The following is a 17945-nucleotide window of genomic DNA, read 5'->3' on the forward strand; positions in this document are numbered from 1 at the left end:
TTGAAAGTGCCACCTCCTAGCTAGAGGCCAACCAACACAAACCATTACAGCAATTCATAACAGAACAATCCTTCTCCAAGGGAAGGAGAAAACAACAGCTAATTCCACTGTCTATAACATCCACACTAACCAGAGGCCCTGAGTCTGTTCACGTGACAGTTTTACTGCCAGCATGACCGGCATTCAGGAAAACCAGTGCACTAAACAAAACTACAACCAAGAACTCTCACAGAATCCACTTCACTCTTCAGCTACCTCCACCAGAGCAGGTGCTGGTATCCACGGTTGAGACCCTAAAGACAGATCACCTCACAGGACTCTTTGCAGACCCTTCCCAGTGCAAGCCCAGAGCCCGGTAGCTCTGGTGGGTGGCTAGACCCAGAACAGCAATAATAATCACCACATCTGGCTCTCAGGAAGCCCCATCTCTAGGGGAAGGGAGAGAGAGAGCACCACATCAAGGGATCACTTCATGGGACAAACGAATCTGAACAGCAACCCTTGAGTCCCAGATCTTTCTTCTGTCATAGTCTACCCAAATGAGAAGGAACCAGTAAAACAATTCTGGTAATATGACAAAACAAGGTTCTGTAACATCTCCAGAAGATCACACTAGCACCAGCAATGGATCCAAACCAAGAAGAAATCTGTGAATTGACAGATAAAGAATTCAGAAGATCAGTTATTAAGTTACTCAAGGAGCCAGCAGAGAAAGGTGAAAACCAACTTAAAGAAATTCAAAATATAGGATATGCATGAAAAAAATATCCAGAGAAATATGTAGCATAAATAAAAAAAAAATGGGGCCCTCACAACTGCTGGACATGAGAGACACACTTAGAGAAATGCAAAATACAATGGAAAGTTTCAACAATAGAATCAAACAAGTAGAAGAAAGAACTTCAGAGCTCTTAAGACAAGGCTTTCAAAATAACGCAATCCATCAAAGACAAAAAAAGTATTAAAAAAAAAAAGCACAAAGCCTCCAAAAAGTTTGAGATTCTGTTAAATGTTCAAACCTAAGAATAATTGGTGTTCCTGAGGAAGAAGACAAATCTGTAAGTCTGGAAAATGTATTTGAGGGAATAATCAAGGAAAACTTCCCTGGCTTTGCTAGAGATGTAGATATCCAAATACAAGAATGTCGCAGCTGAGCGTGGTGGCTCACACCTGTAATCCCAGCGCTTTGGGAGGCCGAGGTGAGCAGAACATGAGGTCAGGAGTTCAAGACCAGGCTGGCCAATAAGGTAAAACCCTGTCTCTACTAAAAATACAAAAATTTGCTGGGCATGGTGGCGTGCACCTGTAGTCCCAGCTACTTGGGAGGCTAAGGCAGAAAAATCACTTGAACCTGAGAGGCAGAGGTTGCAATGAGCTAAGATTGCGCCACTGCATTCCATCCTGGGCAACAGAGCGAGACTCCATCTACAAAAAAAAAAAAAAAAAAAGGAAAGAAAGAATTTCAAAGAATACACCTGGGAAATGCATCACAAAAAGGTAATCACCTAGGCATAGTCATAAGGTTATCTGAAGTCAAGACAAAGGAAAGAATCTTAAGAGCTAGGAGGCAAAAGCATCAGGTAACCTATAGAGGAAAACCTATCAGATCAATAGCAGATTTCTTAGCAGAAACCCTACAAGCTAGAAGGAATTGGGGTCTACCTTTAGACTCCTTAAACAAAATAATTATCAGCCAAGAATTTTGTATCCACTGAAACTAAGCTTCATAAGTGAAGCAAAGATAAAGTCATTTTCAGACAAATGCTGAGAGAATTCACCACTACCAAGGCAGCACTACAAGAACAGTTAAAGGGAATTCTAAATCTTGAAACAAAACCTCAAAATACACCAAAGTAGAAACTCCTTAAATCATAAATCTCACAGGGCCTATAAAACAACACAATGGAAATGAAAAACCAAGGTATTCAGGCAATAACTATCACAGTGAATAGAACAGTACCACATATCTCAATACTAACGTTGAATGTAAAGAGCCCAAATGCTCCGCTTAAAAGATACAGAATAGTGGAATGGATAAGAATTTACCAACCAAGTACCTCCCATCTTCAGGAGACTCACCTAATACATAAAGTCTCATGTAAACTTAAGGTAAAAGGGTGGAAAAAGATATTCCATGCAAAAGCAAGTAGGAGTAGCTATTCTTATATTAGACAAAACAGACTTTAACAACAATCGAAAAAGACAAAGAGGGACAGTCTGTAATGATAAAAGGACTAATCGAACAGGAAAATTCACAATACTAAATCTATATGCACCTAACACTAGAGCTCCTAAATGGAAAAAATAATTACCACTAGACCTAACAAATGAGATAGATGGCAATACAATAATAGTGGGGGACTTCAATACTCCATTGACAGCACTAGACAGGTCATCAAGACAGAAAGTCAGCAAAGAAACAATGGATTTAAACTATACCCTAAAACAAATAAATGGACTCAGCAGATATTTATAGACCCTTCTACCCAACAACTGCAGAATATACATTCTGTTCATCAGCACATGGGACATTCTCCAAGACAGACCATACGATAGGCCACACAAAATAAGTCTCAAAATTTAAGAAAATCAAAATTATATCAAGTATTCTTAGACCACAATGGAATAAAATTGGAAATCAACTCCGGAAGGAACCGTAAAAACCATGCAGATACATGGAAATTAAATAATTTGCTCCTGAATGATTTTTTAGGTCAACAATGAAATCAAGACAGAAATTTAAAAATTCTTTGAACTGAACAATAGTAGTGACACAACCTAGCAAAACCTCTGGGATACAGCAAAAGCAGTGCTAGGAGGAACATTCAGAGCATTAAGTGCCTACATCAAAAAGTCTGAAAGAACACAAATAGACAATCTAACGTCATACCTCAAGAAACTAGAGAAACAAGCACAAACCAAACCCAAACCCACCAAAAGAAAAGAAATAACAAACATCAGAGCAGAACTAAATTGAACTGAAACAAAAAATATGAAAGATAAATGAAGTAAAAAGCTGGTTCTTTGAAAAAATAAGCAAAATTAATAGACCAATAGCAAGATTAATCAAGAAAAGAAGAGAAAAGATCCAAATAAGCTCAATTAGAAACAAAATGGGAGATACTACAACCAATACCACAGAAATACAAAAGACCGTTCAAACTTATAATCAGCATCTTTACATGCACAAACTAGAAAACTTAGAGGAGATGGGTAGATTCCTGGAGAAATATACAATCCTCCTGGATTAAAGTAGGAAGAAATAGAAACTCTGAACAGACCATTAACAAGCAGTGAGATTGAAATGGTAAAAAAATAATAATAATAAATAATAATAATAATAATAATTACCAACATAAAGTCCAGGACCAGATGGAGCCACAGCTGAATTCTATCAGACTTTCAAAGAATTGGTACTATTTTACATTTCTATGTAATGTAATATGAGCAGCATATGAGCAGTATGTGAGGGTTCCAGTTTTTTTCACATGCTCACTTGTTATTACCTCTTTTTCTATTATAGCCATCCCTAATGGATGTGAAGCGGTGTCTTACTGTGGTTTTGATTTGTATTTGTTTGATGGCTAATGATGTTGAAGTTCCTTTCATATGCTTATTGGCCATATTCTTTGGGGAAATGTTTAGTTCCTTTGCTCATTTTTTAAACTAGATTGTTTCATTACTGAGTTGTAACATTTCTTTATATATGCTAGATAGAGGTCTCATCAGATACATGATTTGTAAAAATTTTCCCTTGTTCTATGAATTATCTTTTCATTTTCTTGGTGTCCTTGGAAGCATAAAAGTTTCCAATTTTGATTATGTCCAGTTTTTCTATTTTTCTTTTGTTGCTCTTGCTTTTAGTGTCATATCTAAGAAACCAATGCCAAATCCAAGGCCATGAAGACTATGTCTATGTTTTCTTCTAAGAGTTTGGTAATTTAGTTCTAACGTTTAGATCTTTGATCAATTTCAAGTTAATTCTGTGTACGATGTGAGGTAGGAGTCCAATTTTATTCCTTAGCTTCTACATATGTACTTTTCCCAGCACCATTTATTGAAAATACTCTTCTTCCATCATTTAATTATCTTAGCACCCTTGCCAAAAATCAGTTGACTATAGATATATGGTCTTATTTCTGGACTCACAATTTTAGTTCATTGATATATATGTCTATCCCTATGCCTATAACACATTGTTTTTGTTATGGTAGCTTTATAGTAAGTATAACTGCTTTATGTTAAAACAACCCATATAATCTTCTGCCAGTGATAGGTTTTCCCTTATTTTCTCATTTTTGAGACTAATTTTCCAACTTAATTTGGCTTGTAGAAACCTACCAAAAGAGTATTGTTAAATATTTTTCGTTTTCTTAATACTGCAAATCAAACTCAAAGGAGAGTTGGGAAGGGGTGTGCTGTTTAAGTCAGGCAACCTGGTGTTCTCAGAATATACTTAGGCTCCAAATATGAATCATTAAAAAAGATCTAGGCTGGGTGCGGTGTCTCACACCTGTAATCCCAGCACTTTGGGAGGCTGAGGCAGGTGGATCACGAGGTTAAGAGATCGAGACCATCATGGCCAGCATGGTGAAACCCTGTCTCTACCCCATCTCTACTAAAAATACAAAAATTAGCTGGGCATGGAGGCGCGTGCCTGTAGGCCCAGCTATTTGGGAGGCTGAGGCAGGAGAATCGCTTGATCCCGGGAGGCAGAGGTTGCAGAGAGCCAAGATCACACCACTGCACTCCAGCCTGGTGGCAGAGCGAGACCCCGTCTCAAAGAAAAAAAAAAAAAAAGATCTAGACAAGATTCTTCCTCTCTAAATGTATAGTATTGTCCTCATAATAGGATATGCTATTTTTCTATATTTATGCAACTTGGAAAAGATATCCTAATGTCATAATCAATTATAGTATTGTCCTTAGAATAAGACATATTATTTTTAGATATTGTTTATGCAACTTGGAAAAGACATCTGACCTCCCCATCAAGTGTTTTTATTGAATGTCTACATTTCCTTCATAAATTCATTAAAAATATTTTCAACAGGTTAACAGATATAAAAGAAAAGATAAATCAGTTTAATGAAGAAATTAGACAACTTGATATGGATTTAGAGGAACACCAAGGTAATGCTTCTGGTATTTTTATAATGTAGATTAACAGATGTTTAGCAGTATTGATATAGTATTATCGATGTCTCAGAGACTGTTTAACTACCTGGGATGTATTATTTAATTCTCTATGATATTGCTAACTTTAACTACTAAAATGCATACTATATGAGTAATATTAAAGCAGTGATTTAAACTGACCACTTACGAGTTAAAATGATTGCATAAAATTTATTTATCTTTGCCAAGCAGTTTTGTTTTTACAAAAACAGAAGTGAAATGTTTAAAGTTGTTATACTTCCTCCTAACTTATACTTCCTTCCTAGTAATAGTCAACAGTTTACTGTAAACAAAATAGTCGGCCGGGTGCAGTGGCTCACGCCTGTAATCCCAGCTCTTTGGGAGGCTGAGGCGGGCGGATCATCTGAGGCCGGCGGATCATCTGAGGCCGGGAATTTGAGACCAGCCTGACCAGCATGGAGAAACCCCGTCTCTACTAAAAATACAAAATTTAGCTGGGTGTGGTGGTGCAGGCCTGTAATCCCAGCTACTCAGGAAGGCTGAGGCAGGAGAATTGCTTGAACCTGGGAGGCGGAGGTTGCGTTGAGTCGAGATCGCACCACTGCACTCCAGCCTGACAACAAGAGTGAAACTCGGTCTCAATAAATAAATAATTTATTAATAATAATACAGTCAACTATTAATGGCAGTAACTGGTAGCATTAGAGGGGATGAAAATCAAATCACAAATACCACACAAATAATCCAGACAGAATTAATTAATTAATAATAATATAGTCAACTATTAATGGCGGTAACTGGTAGCATTAGAGGGGATGAAAATCAAATCACAAATACCATACAAATAATCCAGACAGAATTAATTCCCCACCCAGGCCTAGTAATGAAGTAGCAAGGAAGTAGCAAGTAGTAAAGAAGTAGCAACTTTATCCTCCCCAACTTTCCCCAGGAGTGGAGTTTGAAGAACCAATGCAGAGACCAGAACACCTGAGGGAGCTTGGGGTTTGACTATGTAGAAATACTGTGGTGGGAGTTTGGGTTTGGGGGCTACATTTTTATATATGGTTAAAGGAGGAGGTTGAGCATCAATTTCCTAACAAGCTTCTCCCTAATAAGAAAGATAAAAGTAGATTCCCCATAGCATTTTAATCATAGTTTAAATGAAAACCAGTTAATATGCTCTTGGATTATCAAGAATTGACTGTATATTCTTATGAGTTAGGTATGGTATAAACAGTGTGCACGTGTACATGTATTCTTGTTATGGCTAAGGAAACATTCATAGCAGTGCAGTGGCTCAATCACAGCTCACTGCAACCTCAGACTTTTGGGTTCAAGTGATCCTCCTGTCTCAGCCTCCTGAGTAGCTGGAAATACATAACGTCTGCCACTACATCCAGCTAAGTTTTAAATTTTTAATAGAGATGAGGTCTCGCTATGTTGCCCAGGCTGGTCTCAAACTCCTGAGCTCAAGTGATCCTCACACCTCAGCCTCCCAAGGTGCTGGGATTACAGGCGTGAGCCAGCACATCTGGCTGTCTATTCCTAAATTAATTTTTAACTTCAATTTTTATGTTTTTTATACTTTTTCTTGATTTATGAATAGCATTAGCCACTACTGATTAATTACTTACCTGGCTAAGCACTTTTTAGTCTTGCAAGAATTTTTTAAAGCCTCGTTAACCTATTTTTTACATAATGAGGCTCAGAGAAGTTATATAATTTAGTCAAATTCCTCCAGCTAGTAAAGAGTTAATTCTATTTTTAAACCAAGGTCTCTCTGACCCCAAGGCTTTAGTTCTATTGCCTAAGCTTCAACTTGACTTTCTGATATGAAGTGCCATATTGCAAATTTAAAATATTCTTATAAAATACTTACACAGTTGAATTTACACATGGCTACTACTGGCTTTAAATAAGGTATCTAAAGGCAGACAGACTTGAAAATAAGTCCCAGTATTAGGTAAATAAACTTGCCCAAGCTTCATTTTTCTCATCTGCAAAATTAATATAATGATCCTATGTTACTGCGATTTATGATTGCTAAATGGCATACCAGGTGAGGTAGGCTAACAGTACATTGTTAAGACTAGAGTCATGTCATTTTCTTTTTTAAAACATTTATTTATTTTCATTGACAAATAAAAATCATATATATTTATTGTATATAGTATGTCTTAAAATATGTATGCATTGTGGAATGCCTAAATTGGGCTAATTACCATATGCATTACTTCACATACTTATTTTTGGTAGTGAGAACGTTCAAAATTCACTCTCTTAACAATCTTGAAGAATATACTGTTATTGTTAACCATAATCACCATGTTGTACCATAGATCTCTTACCTAAGAGATATATTCCTCCTACCCAAACACAATTTTGCATTTTTTAATCATGTTATTTTCTTTATTAAATCATTTCATTGCTTTTGATTTATGTAGATCTAGTTTCTAGGTTTTCTATATTAATATATTCAAAATCATTCTGAGAAATCTGATAATGTTCTTGATTTTAGATGCTTATAGGACACATTCTAAAGAATTTTCCTTTTCCTAAGTCTAAATTTCTAACATTTAATTTCTTTCCACTAAAATAATGCATTTTGGGGGTAACAATTTATTATTAATTGTTAGTTTTAAGACAAATAGAAGGCTTTTAATTTTTACTTCTATTTTCCTTTTTATTTTCTAACCTTTGTTCTTTTTTATTAATGTGGAAAATAATCTAATGCAGTGTAACAGTGGCATTTATAATGTATATGAATCTATGTAATATGTAATTATATGCATTTATATTATGTACATATATGTTTATTTATGCGTTTGTTTTTTGTTCTGCTACACTGTGGTCATCCTAGATTATTGATACATTAGTACAGGAGGTTTTTGTTATAAGATTACTTGTTATAAGATTACTTGTCAGTTCAAGAGCTCGTTATTTCTTGCCTGAACAAGTTAGCAATAGCCTCCCTAACTGGTCTCCTCACTTCCAGTCTTGCCTCCTCTCAGATTCTTCCCCGACAAATGCTGTCAGAGTGATGTATATAAAATGTTATTCTGTGTCATTGTGCTGCTTAACACTGGTTCCCCATGATATACAGCATAAAATGTAAGAATTCTTGCATGTCATTCTAGTCCGTCTGTGATATGGCCTGTGCATCGTCAACCTCCTCTCCCACCCCTCATCTCTATCCTTAAATTCTAATAATAATCTGCTTGTAGTACCCTATGTCTCACACCTTTGCCATATATCAAACTGTTTCATGCCCCAATGTTTTGCTCTTACTATTTGTTCCGTGTTTTTTGTTTTTTTTTTTTTTTGACACGGGGTCTCACTCTGTCGCCCAGGCTAGAGTGCAGTAGTGCGATCTTGGCTCACTGCAATTTCCTCCTGGGTTCAAGCAATTCTCCTACCCCAGCCTCCTCAGTATCTAGGATTATAGGCACATGCCACCATACCTGGCTAATTTTTGTATTTTTAGTAGAGACGGGGTTTCACCATGTTGGCCAGGCTGGCTGGTCTTGAATTCCTGACCTTGTGATCCGCCCACCTCGGCCTCGGCCTCCCAAAGTGTCTCTCTTTTTTTTTTTTTTTTTTTTTTTTTTAACAGAGCCTCGCTCTTGCCCAGGCTGGAGTGCAGTGATGCAGTCGTGGCTCTTTGCAGCCTTGACCTCCCGGAATCAAATTATTCTCCCACCTCAGCCTTCTGAATGTGGGACTACAGGTAAGCTCCACCCTGCCTGATTTTTATTATTATTATTATTACTGTTTTTAGAGACAGGGTCTCATGTTGCCAAGGCAGGTCTCAAATTCTTAGGCTCACGTGAACCTCCTGCCTTAGCCTCCCAAGTGCTGAGATTATAGTTGTGAGCCACCATGTCCACCCCCTTGTCTTGAGGGTTCTTTCTCCTGTTTTTTATCTGACCAAATTCTCATCCTTTAAGATATAGCTCAGGTATCCATTTATCCAGCATAACTTTGTTTTCCTTCCCTGATTTGTTTCTAGGCTATGCTAAGTGAGCGAACTTTCTCCATGTTTTCAGAGCACACTATGTATAAACATATCACTGGATTGACCACGTAATATTACAGTTATCTATTTATGTGTTTGTCTTCCCTCTTTGGCTAAGTCCTCAAGGACAGGGACTGTGTCTTACGTACTTTGGTAACCTCTTTCATCAACATAATGTGTGGGAAAATACATGCTCATCAGATGTTTGTGAAATGAACTAAATCACATTTTAGCAGAAAAAGAATTTCAGAATGAACTAAAGGTAAAAATTGAGCTCTACCTACTTCTTTGGCTCTCTAGTTTTATGATGTAGGTATGCATTGTTCCCCAGAGACAGCTTGACTGCAAAGGCTTTATTACTTTCCAGAGCATTCCTACCTTGGATTATGTTTTCCAGTAAAGTGGTGGATACTTATTTATATGGACATTCTTACCCTGACTCACAATTATAGATGCTGTGTTCATTAGGATAGCAATAATAATCAAATTGCGTTGTCTGTCTAGTTCATCCTTAGTTCTGCCCCCTGGCTTTATTCCCTCTTTGGCTCATTTTATTCATTTCTTAGATGCCATCTGGCTTCTTGTGTGAACAGCATCTGTGTATAATCCAACCAGACCACCTTTTGCCTTGTAGGGTTTCTGGTTAGGAAAGCACATAAACCATAAATGATGTTATCTGGCTTAAGTAACGCAATCTTTCAGTTTTCAAATAAACTTTAAAATATTTATATAATTCATTCTAAATTCAAAGATCCTTAGAAACTGAGTTAGGTACAGTTGTGTTCTCTGCTAGGTATTAATGCTGACCTTGTCATCTTACAACTTTCTCAAGTATATCATATTTATTCATTTTGGTAAGTCCTTAATGTTATAATTTTTCAAAAGCTACATTGAATAATTATGTTTCAAAATTAACTAAATAAAATCAGTTAACAGTTATTGGGCTACTTTATGAAAATCTTTATTGTCCCTATGATGCTGAGTTTTAAAAAATTTTCCCTAAATTAGTAATTTTAAAGGTTCTGATTAATTTGTTTTAAATGATGATTTTTATGTATGAATCTGGTTTGTTTATAATGTGAAAAATTCAAGCAGTATAAAATGTATGAATATAAAGTAAAAAGTCATCTCCTTTCTCCTCACACTCATACAAGTCTTCAGAGGTCATTATGGTTTACAGTGTGATGTTTAGCCTTTTAGACTTTTTTTCTGTGGCAGTGTGGAATAAAGCAAAGAAAATACTTAGACGTTTGACCAATAACACACTTGAGCCCACTCTTAGACTTTTGACTAATTCTAGAAGGACTTCTTTGCTGTCAAATTGTTCCTTGGTCTTATAAGTGATTTTTAAAAATAAAATAATCTCATAATAGAAATGTTTTTTATAATTAGATATTATTATCTTTTTAAAACTACTAGGAGACTTGATTCTGTGATATTAAATATTTGCTAGGCAGCACCCATATAGTGTTTCTTTATTGATGGGTCAGGTAATTTTGTTATAATGGTTCCAAATTTATTTGGGTTTAAATATGTACACTGTTTGGCTGGGCGCAGTGGCTCATGCCTCTAATCCCAGCACTTTGGGAAACCAAGACGGGTGGATCACCTGAGGTCAGGAGTTCAAGACCAGCCTGATGAACATGGCGAAACCCTATCTCTACTGAAAATACAAAAATATTAGCTGGGCCTAGTGGCACATGCCTGTAATCTCAGCTACTTGGGAGGCTGAGGAAGGAGAATTGCTTGAACGCGAGAGGTGGAGATTGCATTGAGCCAAGGTCATGCCACTGTACTCCAGCCTGGGTGATAGAGCAAGACTCCGTCTCGAAGGAAAAAAAAGGGGGTACACTGTTCTATATTTTAGCAGGGAAGGAATTTGTGTCTGTGTGTGCTAACTAGAAGCAATGAGAAAAAGCTCTAATGAAAGTCATATGGTCAGAATTTGGCTACAAGCTCTACATCATTAGTAAGGTGGAGTGTTATTGGCAGGTGTCATGCTACTTTCCAAAAAACCTGAACCCATCCTGATTTCTCCTTTCTCAGTTGAAGTGCCAACAATTTCATGTTTGCTTAATTTTTGCTTTCTAAAATATGGGTTCTGTACAAGCAAGGGAAAGTAATAGAAAAAGTATTGTTCTTCTGAGTAAAGCAGAACATACCAAGTGGACAATAGCAGCTTATATTTTCACTCAACATTGGATACTATTTTAAATAAGGATGTTTTTATCCTCAAGGCTTACTTCTAACATATAGCCAAGTAATTTTTTTTTTAATAGAGATGAATCTTGCTGTGTTGGCCAGGCTAGAGTGCAGTGACTATTTACAGGCATGATCATAGCTCACTGTGGCCTCGAACTCCTGGGCCCAAGCAGTCCTCCTGCCTCAGCCTTCCAAGTAGCCGGGATTACAGGCTCATGTTACTGTGCTCAGCTTGTTTTTGTTAAGGAATCTGTTAAGAAATTCTTTTATTCTTACTACAAATTAATACTTGAGAGTTTATATCTTACATTGAAGTCCTTCAGAGTAAATGGTGTCTTCATCTACTTAGCTGAAATCAGGCCCTTACTTTACTCTTTTTTCTTTTTTCTTTTTTTTAATGAGATGGGGTCTTTCTGTCACCCCAGCTGGAGTACAGTGGTGTGACATCATAGCTCACTGCAGCCTCAAACTCCTGGGCTCAAGTGATCCCCTCACCTTAGCTAAATAAAATAAATAAAATAAAATAAAATAAAGTAAAATAAACTCCTGAGTAGCTAGGAGTACAGGTGCATGCCACCATGCCCAGCTAATTGTTAAAAACCTTTTTTTGTAGAGACAGGGCTTTGCTCTGTTGCCCAGGCTGATCTCAATGTGCTTGGCTCTAGCAGTCCTTCTGCCTTGGCCTCCCAAAGTGTTGGGATTACAGATGTGAGCCACTGTGCCTGGTTGGTTTTACTCTTTACTAGTGTATTCCCTTACATTAAATAAATTCTATAAAGAACAGCATTACTATTATAAGACATGTCAAAGTCTTTCACAAATCACAAAAAGGTGATCAGTTTTCTATGCAAAAATACTGAGCCTTTTGAAATCAGGATAGTTCTCAGCTTTACCCAATACTGGCTTAGATTTAGACTTTCTCAGCTCTGCTAGGTCAGTTACCAGTTGTCCATCTGCTTTCAGCTTCCAAAATGTTATTGCTATTTTCTCCTATTTCTATATGCTGGGGGTTTATACCTTTAAAAATTCTTTTTACTATAGTTTTAGTGGGGTTTGGGGAAGGATCAAAATTAGATGTGCATGTTCAACCTGCCATTCATACCAAGAAATGACAATTGTAAACCTTACTTACCTAGAATTTCTGAGAGTTTAAGCACCTTGAAGGTACATCATTTTACTGATTTTTTAAAAAAAATTTTGTGTGTGTTTGCCTTAAATGACCATCCTCATGCTTTCATTAACTGGGCAATTAGCCTCAGCTTATATGAGGTCATCCTTTCCAGCTTTAAAAAAAATGTCCTGGCCAGGAACAGTGGCTCACACCTGTAATCCCAGCACTTTGGGAGGCCGAGGCGGGTGGATCACGAGGTCAGGAGTTCAAGACCAGCCTGACCAACATGGTGAAACCCCATCTCTACTAAAAATACAAAAATTAGCTGAGCGTGGTGGCATGCACCTGTAATCCGAGCTACTCAGGAGCCTGAGGTAGGAGAATCGCTTGAACCTGGGAGGCAGAGGTTGCAGTGAGCCAAGATCACACCACTGCACTCTAGCCTGGGCGACAGAGCAAGACTCCATCTCAAAAAAAAAAAAAAAAAAAAAAAGGGAAAAAAAAGTCCTTAAACTACTAAAATTATTTTGAAGATTCAGATTAGCTAATTTTTTAAAATTGTAATTTTAAATATGAATCTGACATGTATTTAACATGAAAAATGCAAGCAGTGGAAAAGTATATAAAGTAAAACGTCATCTCCTTTCTCCTCATCCAAGTCTTCAGAGAAATCATGGTTTATGGTTTGATGTTTAGGCTTTTAGACTTTTTAAATACATTTACAAACATATTTTTAAATGGACTAATACTAATATACAATTCTTCTGAGCCTGAGTCTTTTCATTTAACTGTATAATACACATTCTTCCCTGTGAGGATATATACTTCATTCTGGGAAATGGTATAGCATAGTGGTCAATGTTAGGGCTCTAAAGTCAGACTTAAGAATGGTTCTTGGTCCAGGTGTGGTGGCTCATGCCTTTAATCCTAGCACTTTGGGAGGGGGTGGATTGCTTGAGCTCAGAAGTTAGAGATCAGCCTAGGCAACAGGGTGAAAACCTGTCTCTACAAAAAAATACAAAAATTAGCTAGGCGTGGTGATGTTTGCTTGGCTTATAGTCCCAACTACTTGTAGTCCCAGCTATTAGCTAAGGCAGGAGGATTACTTGAACCTGGGAGGTCGAGGCCACAGTGAGCCGAAATCACTCCAACCGAAATCACACCACTGCACTCCAGCCTGGATAACAAAGTGAGACCGTGTCTCCAAAAAAAAAAAAAAAAAAAAAAGAGAGAGAGAAGAAAAAAAGGTGCCTGGTACACATATTAAGCACTTCTGACAACCATTAACTACCCCCATGATTGTTGTTACATAGGATTCATTGTATCCACATTGATATTTAGGCTGTTTATAACTTTTTACTCCCAAGAACAGTGCTACTGTAGTACATTCATGTTTATTAACTCGTCTATTTATTTCTACAGAATAAATTTCTAGAAGTGAAATTTTGAATAGAATATTATTTATATTTACAACTGGTTTCTTCCCAAAAATTTCTTCCCAAAAAAGCTTATATTATGTTATACAACTAAAAGCAGTATGTGAAAGTGGTTCCTCACCAATGCTAGCTATACGATTTTTAGTTTTTGTCAGTCAAGATAATGTACACATCACTGACAGTTCCAAAGTTTTGACTGTTAGGCCTGAATTTGTAGTACTACTGTGATCCACAAGATGGGGCTAATTTTCTGAGCATCTATTAATATATACACAGTAGGATTAATAAATAGAGTTAACAAAGTACAGTCACTGTCATATGTCTCTCCAGGAGGGATTATTGGGCATTATTACTCACCAAAAATGATTAATTTCCAGATTCAAGTATTTTCCTAAATGTGGAGTTGATTGTAAAACCAAATATGTGATTATTAATATACCATAGTACATACAAATAACTAGTTGCTACAATGTGGTAAATACATCATAATAGAAATATACACAAAGTGCTATAAGAATATTGAATTACTGTCCTAAATTCTGAATGAATTCATGGTAACTTTCTGCATAATTTATATGTGTCATTCAAAAGTAGTAAAATAACAAAATACAATACTTTGGTTTGTCTGTAGTATACTTTTTCATACCCAGAGTTTTAAAGCTTAGGTTAGGACCATTTTTTCTTTAGTTATGGAAGGTAAAATAAAAAATGTTAAAGACAATAATTCTATTTATTTATGTATTTATTGTTTATTTATTTTTTGAGACGGAGTTTCTGTCTTGTTGCCCAGGCTAGAGTGCAATGGCGTGATCTTGTCTCACCACAATCTCCACCTCCCAGGTTCAAACAATTCTCCTACCTCAGCCTCCCAAGTAGCTGGGATTACAGGCATGCACCACCATGCCCGGATAATTTTTTGTGTTTTTGGTAGAGACGGGTTTCTCCATGTTGGTCAGGCTGGTCTTGAACTCCTGACCTCAGGTGATCTGCCCGCCTTGACCTCCCAAAGTGTTGGGATTACAGTTGTGAGCCACTATGCCCCGTCAGAATCATTTTATTTAAAAGCACGTGTCCTGTTACTGGAATGCCTGGATTCAAATTCAGGCTGTGCTGTTTGATCTTGGACATGCTATTTATGCTATTTAATCTTATTTTATCTTAGTTTTTTTCTTTAAAATGGAGGTAATTACAGTACCTACCTCTTAGGGTTATTGTGAAAATTAGATTAGATAATTAAAAAAACTTAATTATTAATAGTCTACTGTTGGCTAGAAGCCTTACCAATAACATAAATAGTAAATATATAAACACAAAACACATTCATAATAGCAATCAATTTAAAATATACTCATAAATATTAATTAGTGACTTATCAATGCTGTTAATTTATAAAAGGAAAATTGAATAACATTACCGCAGTTATTTTCCCAAAGCATACTTTAGAAAGTATTTTCCCATCAGTATTTCCTTCAGGATGTACAAAATTTATTGAATTTCGAAGTGGTTTATCTTCTGGTATCTGGTATTTCAAATGGCATCTATCCATTGCTATTCTGTGGTTTTCCAACATATATCTGCTGAAGAAGAATGAATTATTTTTGTTCAATCTAGAAATTGTTTAAACTATACTTTGAATCTTTCATTAAAATGGTGGTATTATGACTACACCAGGATCATCGTCACCATCTGAAACTTGTTAGAAATGCAAATTCAGTACCCCAGACTTATTGAATTTGAAACCCTAAGGAGAGAGCCCAGCAATTTGTGTTTCAGTAAGTCCTCCTTGTGATTCTGATTCATGTTAAAGTTTGATAACCACTACTTTTGAAAATGATTAAGGACCTTATGTTTAGTATATGCCAACTACTGCCAATTATACTATATGATTTTATATACAGTACTCTGTTGGAACAAACTTCACATAGTCCTTTTGTTTTACATAATTAGATAATTAATAAAAATTATACAATTTATACAATATATAAAAATCACAATTACAGTTTTTAAAGTGCCTCCTGTCTTTAGAAATAATTATCTGACCTTGTTTTCATAGCTGTAAGGAAACTTTTCTGCCCAAATTTAAAATACAGATGACCCTGGCCGGGCACGGTGGTTCGTGCCTATAATCCCAGCACTTCGGGAGGCCGAGGCTGGCAGATCAGAGGTCAGGAGATCAAGACCATCCTGGCTAACATGGTGAAACCCCGTCTCTACTAAAAGTACAAAAAATTAGCTGGGTGTGTTGGTGGGCGCCTAGAGTCCCAACTGCTCGGGAGCCTGAGGCAGGAGAATGGTGTGAACCTGGGAGGCAGAGCTTGCAGTGAGCCGAGATCATGCCACTGCACTCCAGCCTGGGCAACAGAGCCAGACTGTGTCTCAAAAAAACCCAAAAAAATTGCATAATATACATTAAATATATATTAAGTATATATTTATATATTAAATTTATATAATTATATATAATTTATATATTAAATACATATATTAATATTTAATATTTGATATATTAATATAAACATATTTTAATATAATATATTTATATTAATTTTATATTTACATTTTATATAATATATTATAATTTATGTTTATATAAAAAATATATAAAATATGTTATATAAATATATTATAAATATATTTATATATTATATATTATCATATAATATATAAATATATATTAATATATAGATAATAATACATAAATACCATATATTATATATTTATTTATTAATATGTAATTAATGTATAATTATATATTAATAAATAAATATGTAATATATAGATTTATAAATATATATTATATATTTATATTATATAGAAATATATTTTATACATTATGAATATACTAATATATAAATATATACATAAAATATATATTATATATTATATTTATATATTAATATATTTATTATATATTATATGTAAATATATTTTAAATAACATAAATATTTATTAAATATATATTAAAATAAGATATATAATATATTTTTATTATATATTTTATATATATATAGAGAGAGAGTTGACCCTTCAAGACAGCGTTGGGATTAGGAGTGCTGAGTGTACCATGCAGTCAAAAATCCATGTATAGCTTTTGATCCATAAAAAATTATTAATAGTCTACTGTTGGCTGAAAGCCTTACCAATAACATGAACAGTTAACACATATTTTGTATGTATTATATACTGTATTACAATAAAGTAAGCTAGAGAAAAGAAAATGTTATTAAGAGAATTATAAAGATTTTTATTATTTCCCAGTTATGAAATGGAAGTAGATCATTATAAAGGTCTTCATTCTCATTGTCTTCACATTGAGTAGACTGAGAAAGAGGAGGAAGAGTGGTCTTGCTATCTCAGGGATAGCAGAGGCAGAAGAAAATCTGCATATAAGTAGACCCACCCAGTTCAAACTTGTGTTGTTCGAGGGTCAACTGTATTTCCCAGAGAATGTGTATTTAGAAAATTGGGTGAAACCTAATGCCAAGGTTAGTTTAAAACATTAAGCTTATATATACTCATTTTACCATAGCAATTTAGTAATACAGTCAATTCTCTGTATCCACGAGTTCTTCATCTGCAGATTCAACCAACTATGGATGGAAAATAATTGAAAAAAAATACAGAAAGTTTCAAAAAGCAAGTTTGAACCTGCCATGTGCTAATAAGCACTATGCGGAATCCATATGAATGAACTGAAGAATACCCTGCTATAGCCTCCCATTGTTTCACAGATCCCCAGTCTCTCTCTAGCACCCATTGTTTGAGTACTGTTCATCTGGCAATTTGTTCATTGGCTACTTGTGTTCACTCTTTGCTTCTTTGAAAAAAAAGACTCCTAAAAATCAGTTATATGGTGAAAGAAATCCCTTACAGACTAAGAGAGACTGTAAAGTGCCGTCTCTCAACAAGAAACTAAAAATCTTAGATCTTTTGAAAAGTGGCGTGTGATTTACCAAAGTGGCACAATAAAACAGAAGGAAGCTGACATTTGTGGAAGTGTTAGTGCTGCCCCTACAATGGCAAAAAAATTGTTGCTGTGATT

At 35.5% G+C, this 17945-nt stretch overlaps 1 protein-coding gene across 5 annotated transcripts in view; it reads left to right on the plus strand.

Moving 5' to 3' along the window:
- IFT74 (intraflagellar transport 74) overlaps positions 1-17945 on the plus strand; it is a 119248-nt gene that overhangs the window by 72750 nt on the left and 28553 nt on the right. For 4 of the 5 annotated variants that reach the window (XR_012094820.1, XM_073021691.1, XM_073021694.1 and 1 more), the window contains 2 exons: positions 5054-5133; positions 8753-8866. Coding sequence is in view for 4 of the 5 variants with exons in the window: in XM_073021691.1 (XP_072877792.1) it covers positions 5054-5133; positions 8753-8866 (194 nt within the window). In the remaining variant the exon portion in view is untranslated. The remainder of the gene's footprint in view (positions 1-5053; positions 5134-8752; positions 8867-17945) is intronic. The other variant, XM_073021693.1, reaches the window with a different exon arrangement.

Source organism: Chlorocebus sabaeus, chromosome 12, assembly GCF_047675955.1.
Source record: "Chlorocebus sabaeus isolate Y175 chromosome 12, mChlSab1.0.hap1, whole genome shotgun sequence".
NCBI classification, from domain to species: Eukaryota; Metazoa; Chordata; class Mammalia; order Primates; family Cercopithecidae; genus Chlorocebus; species Chlorocebus sabaeus.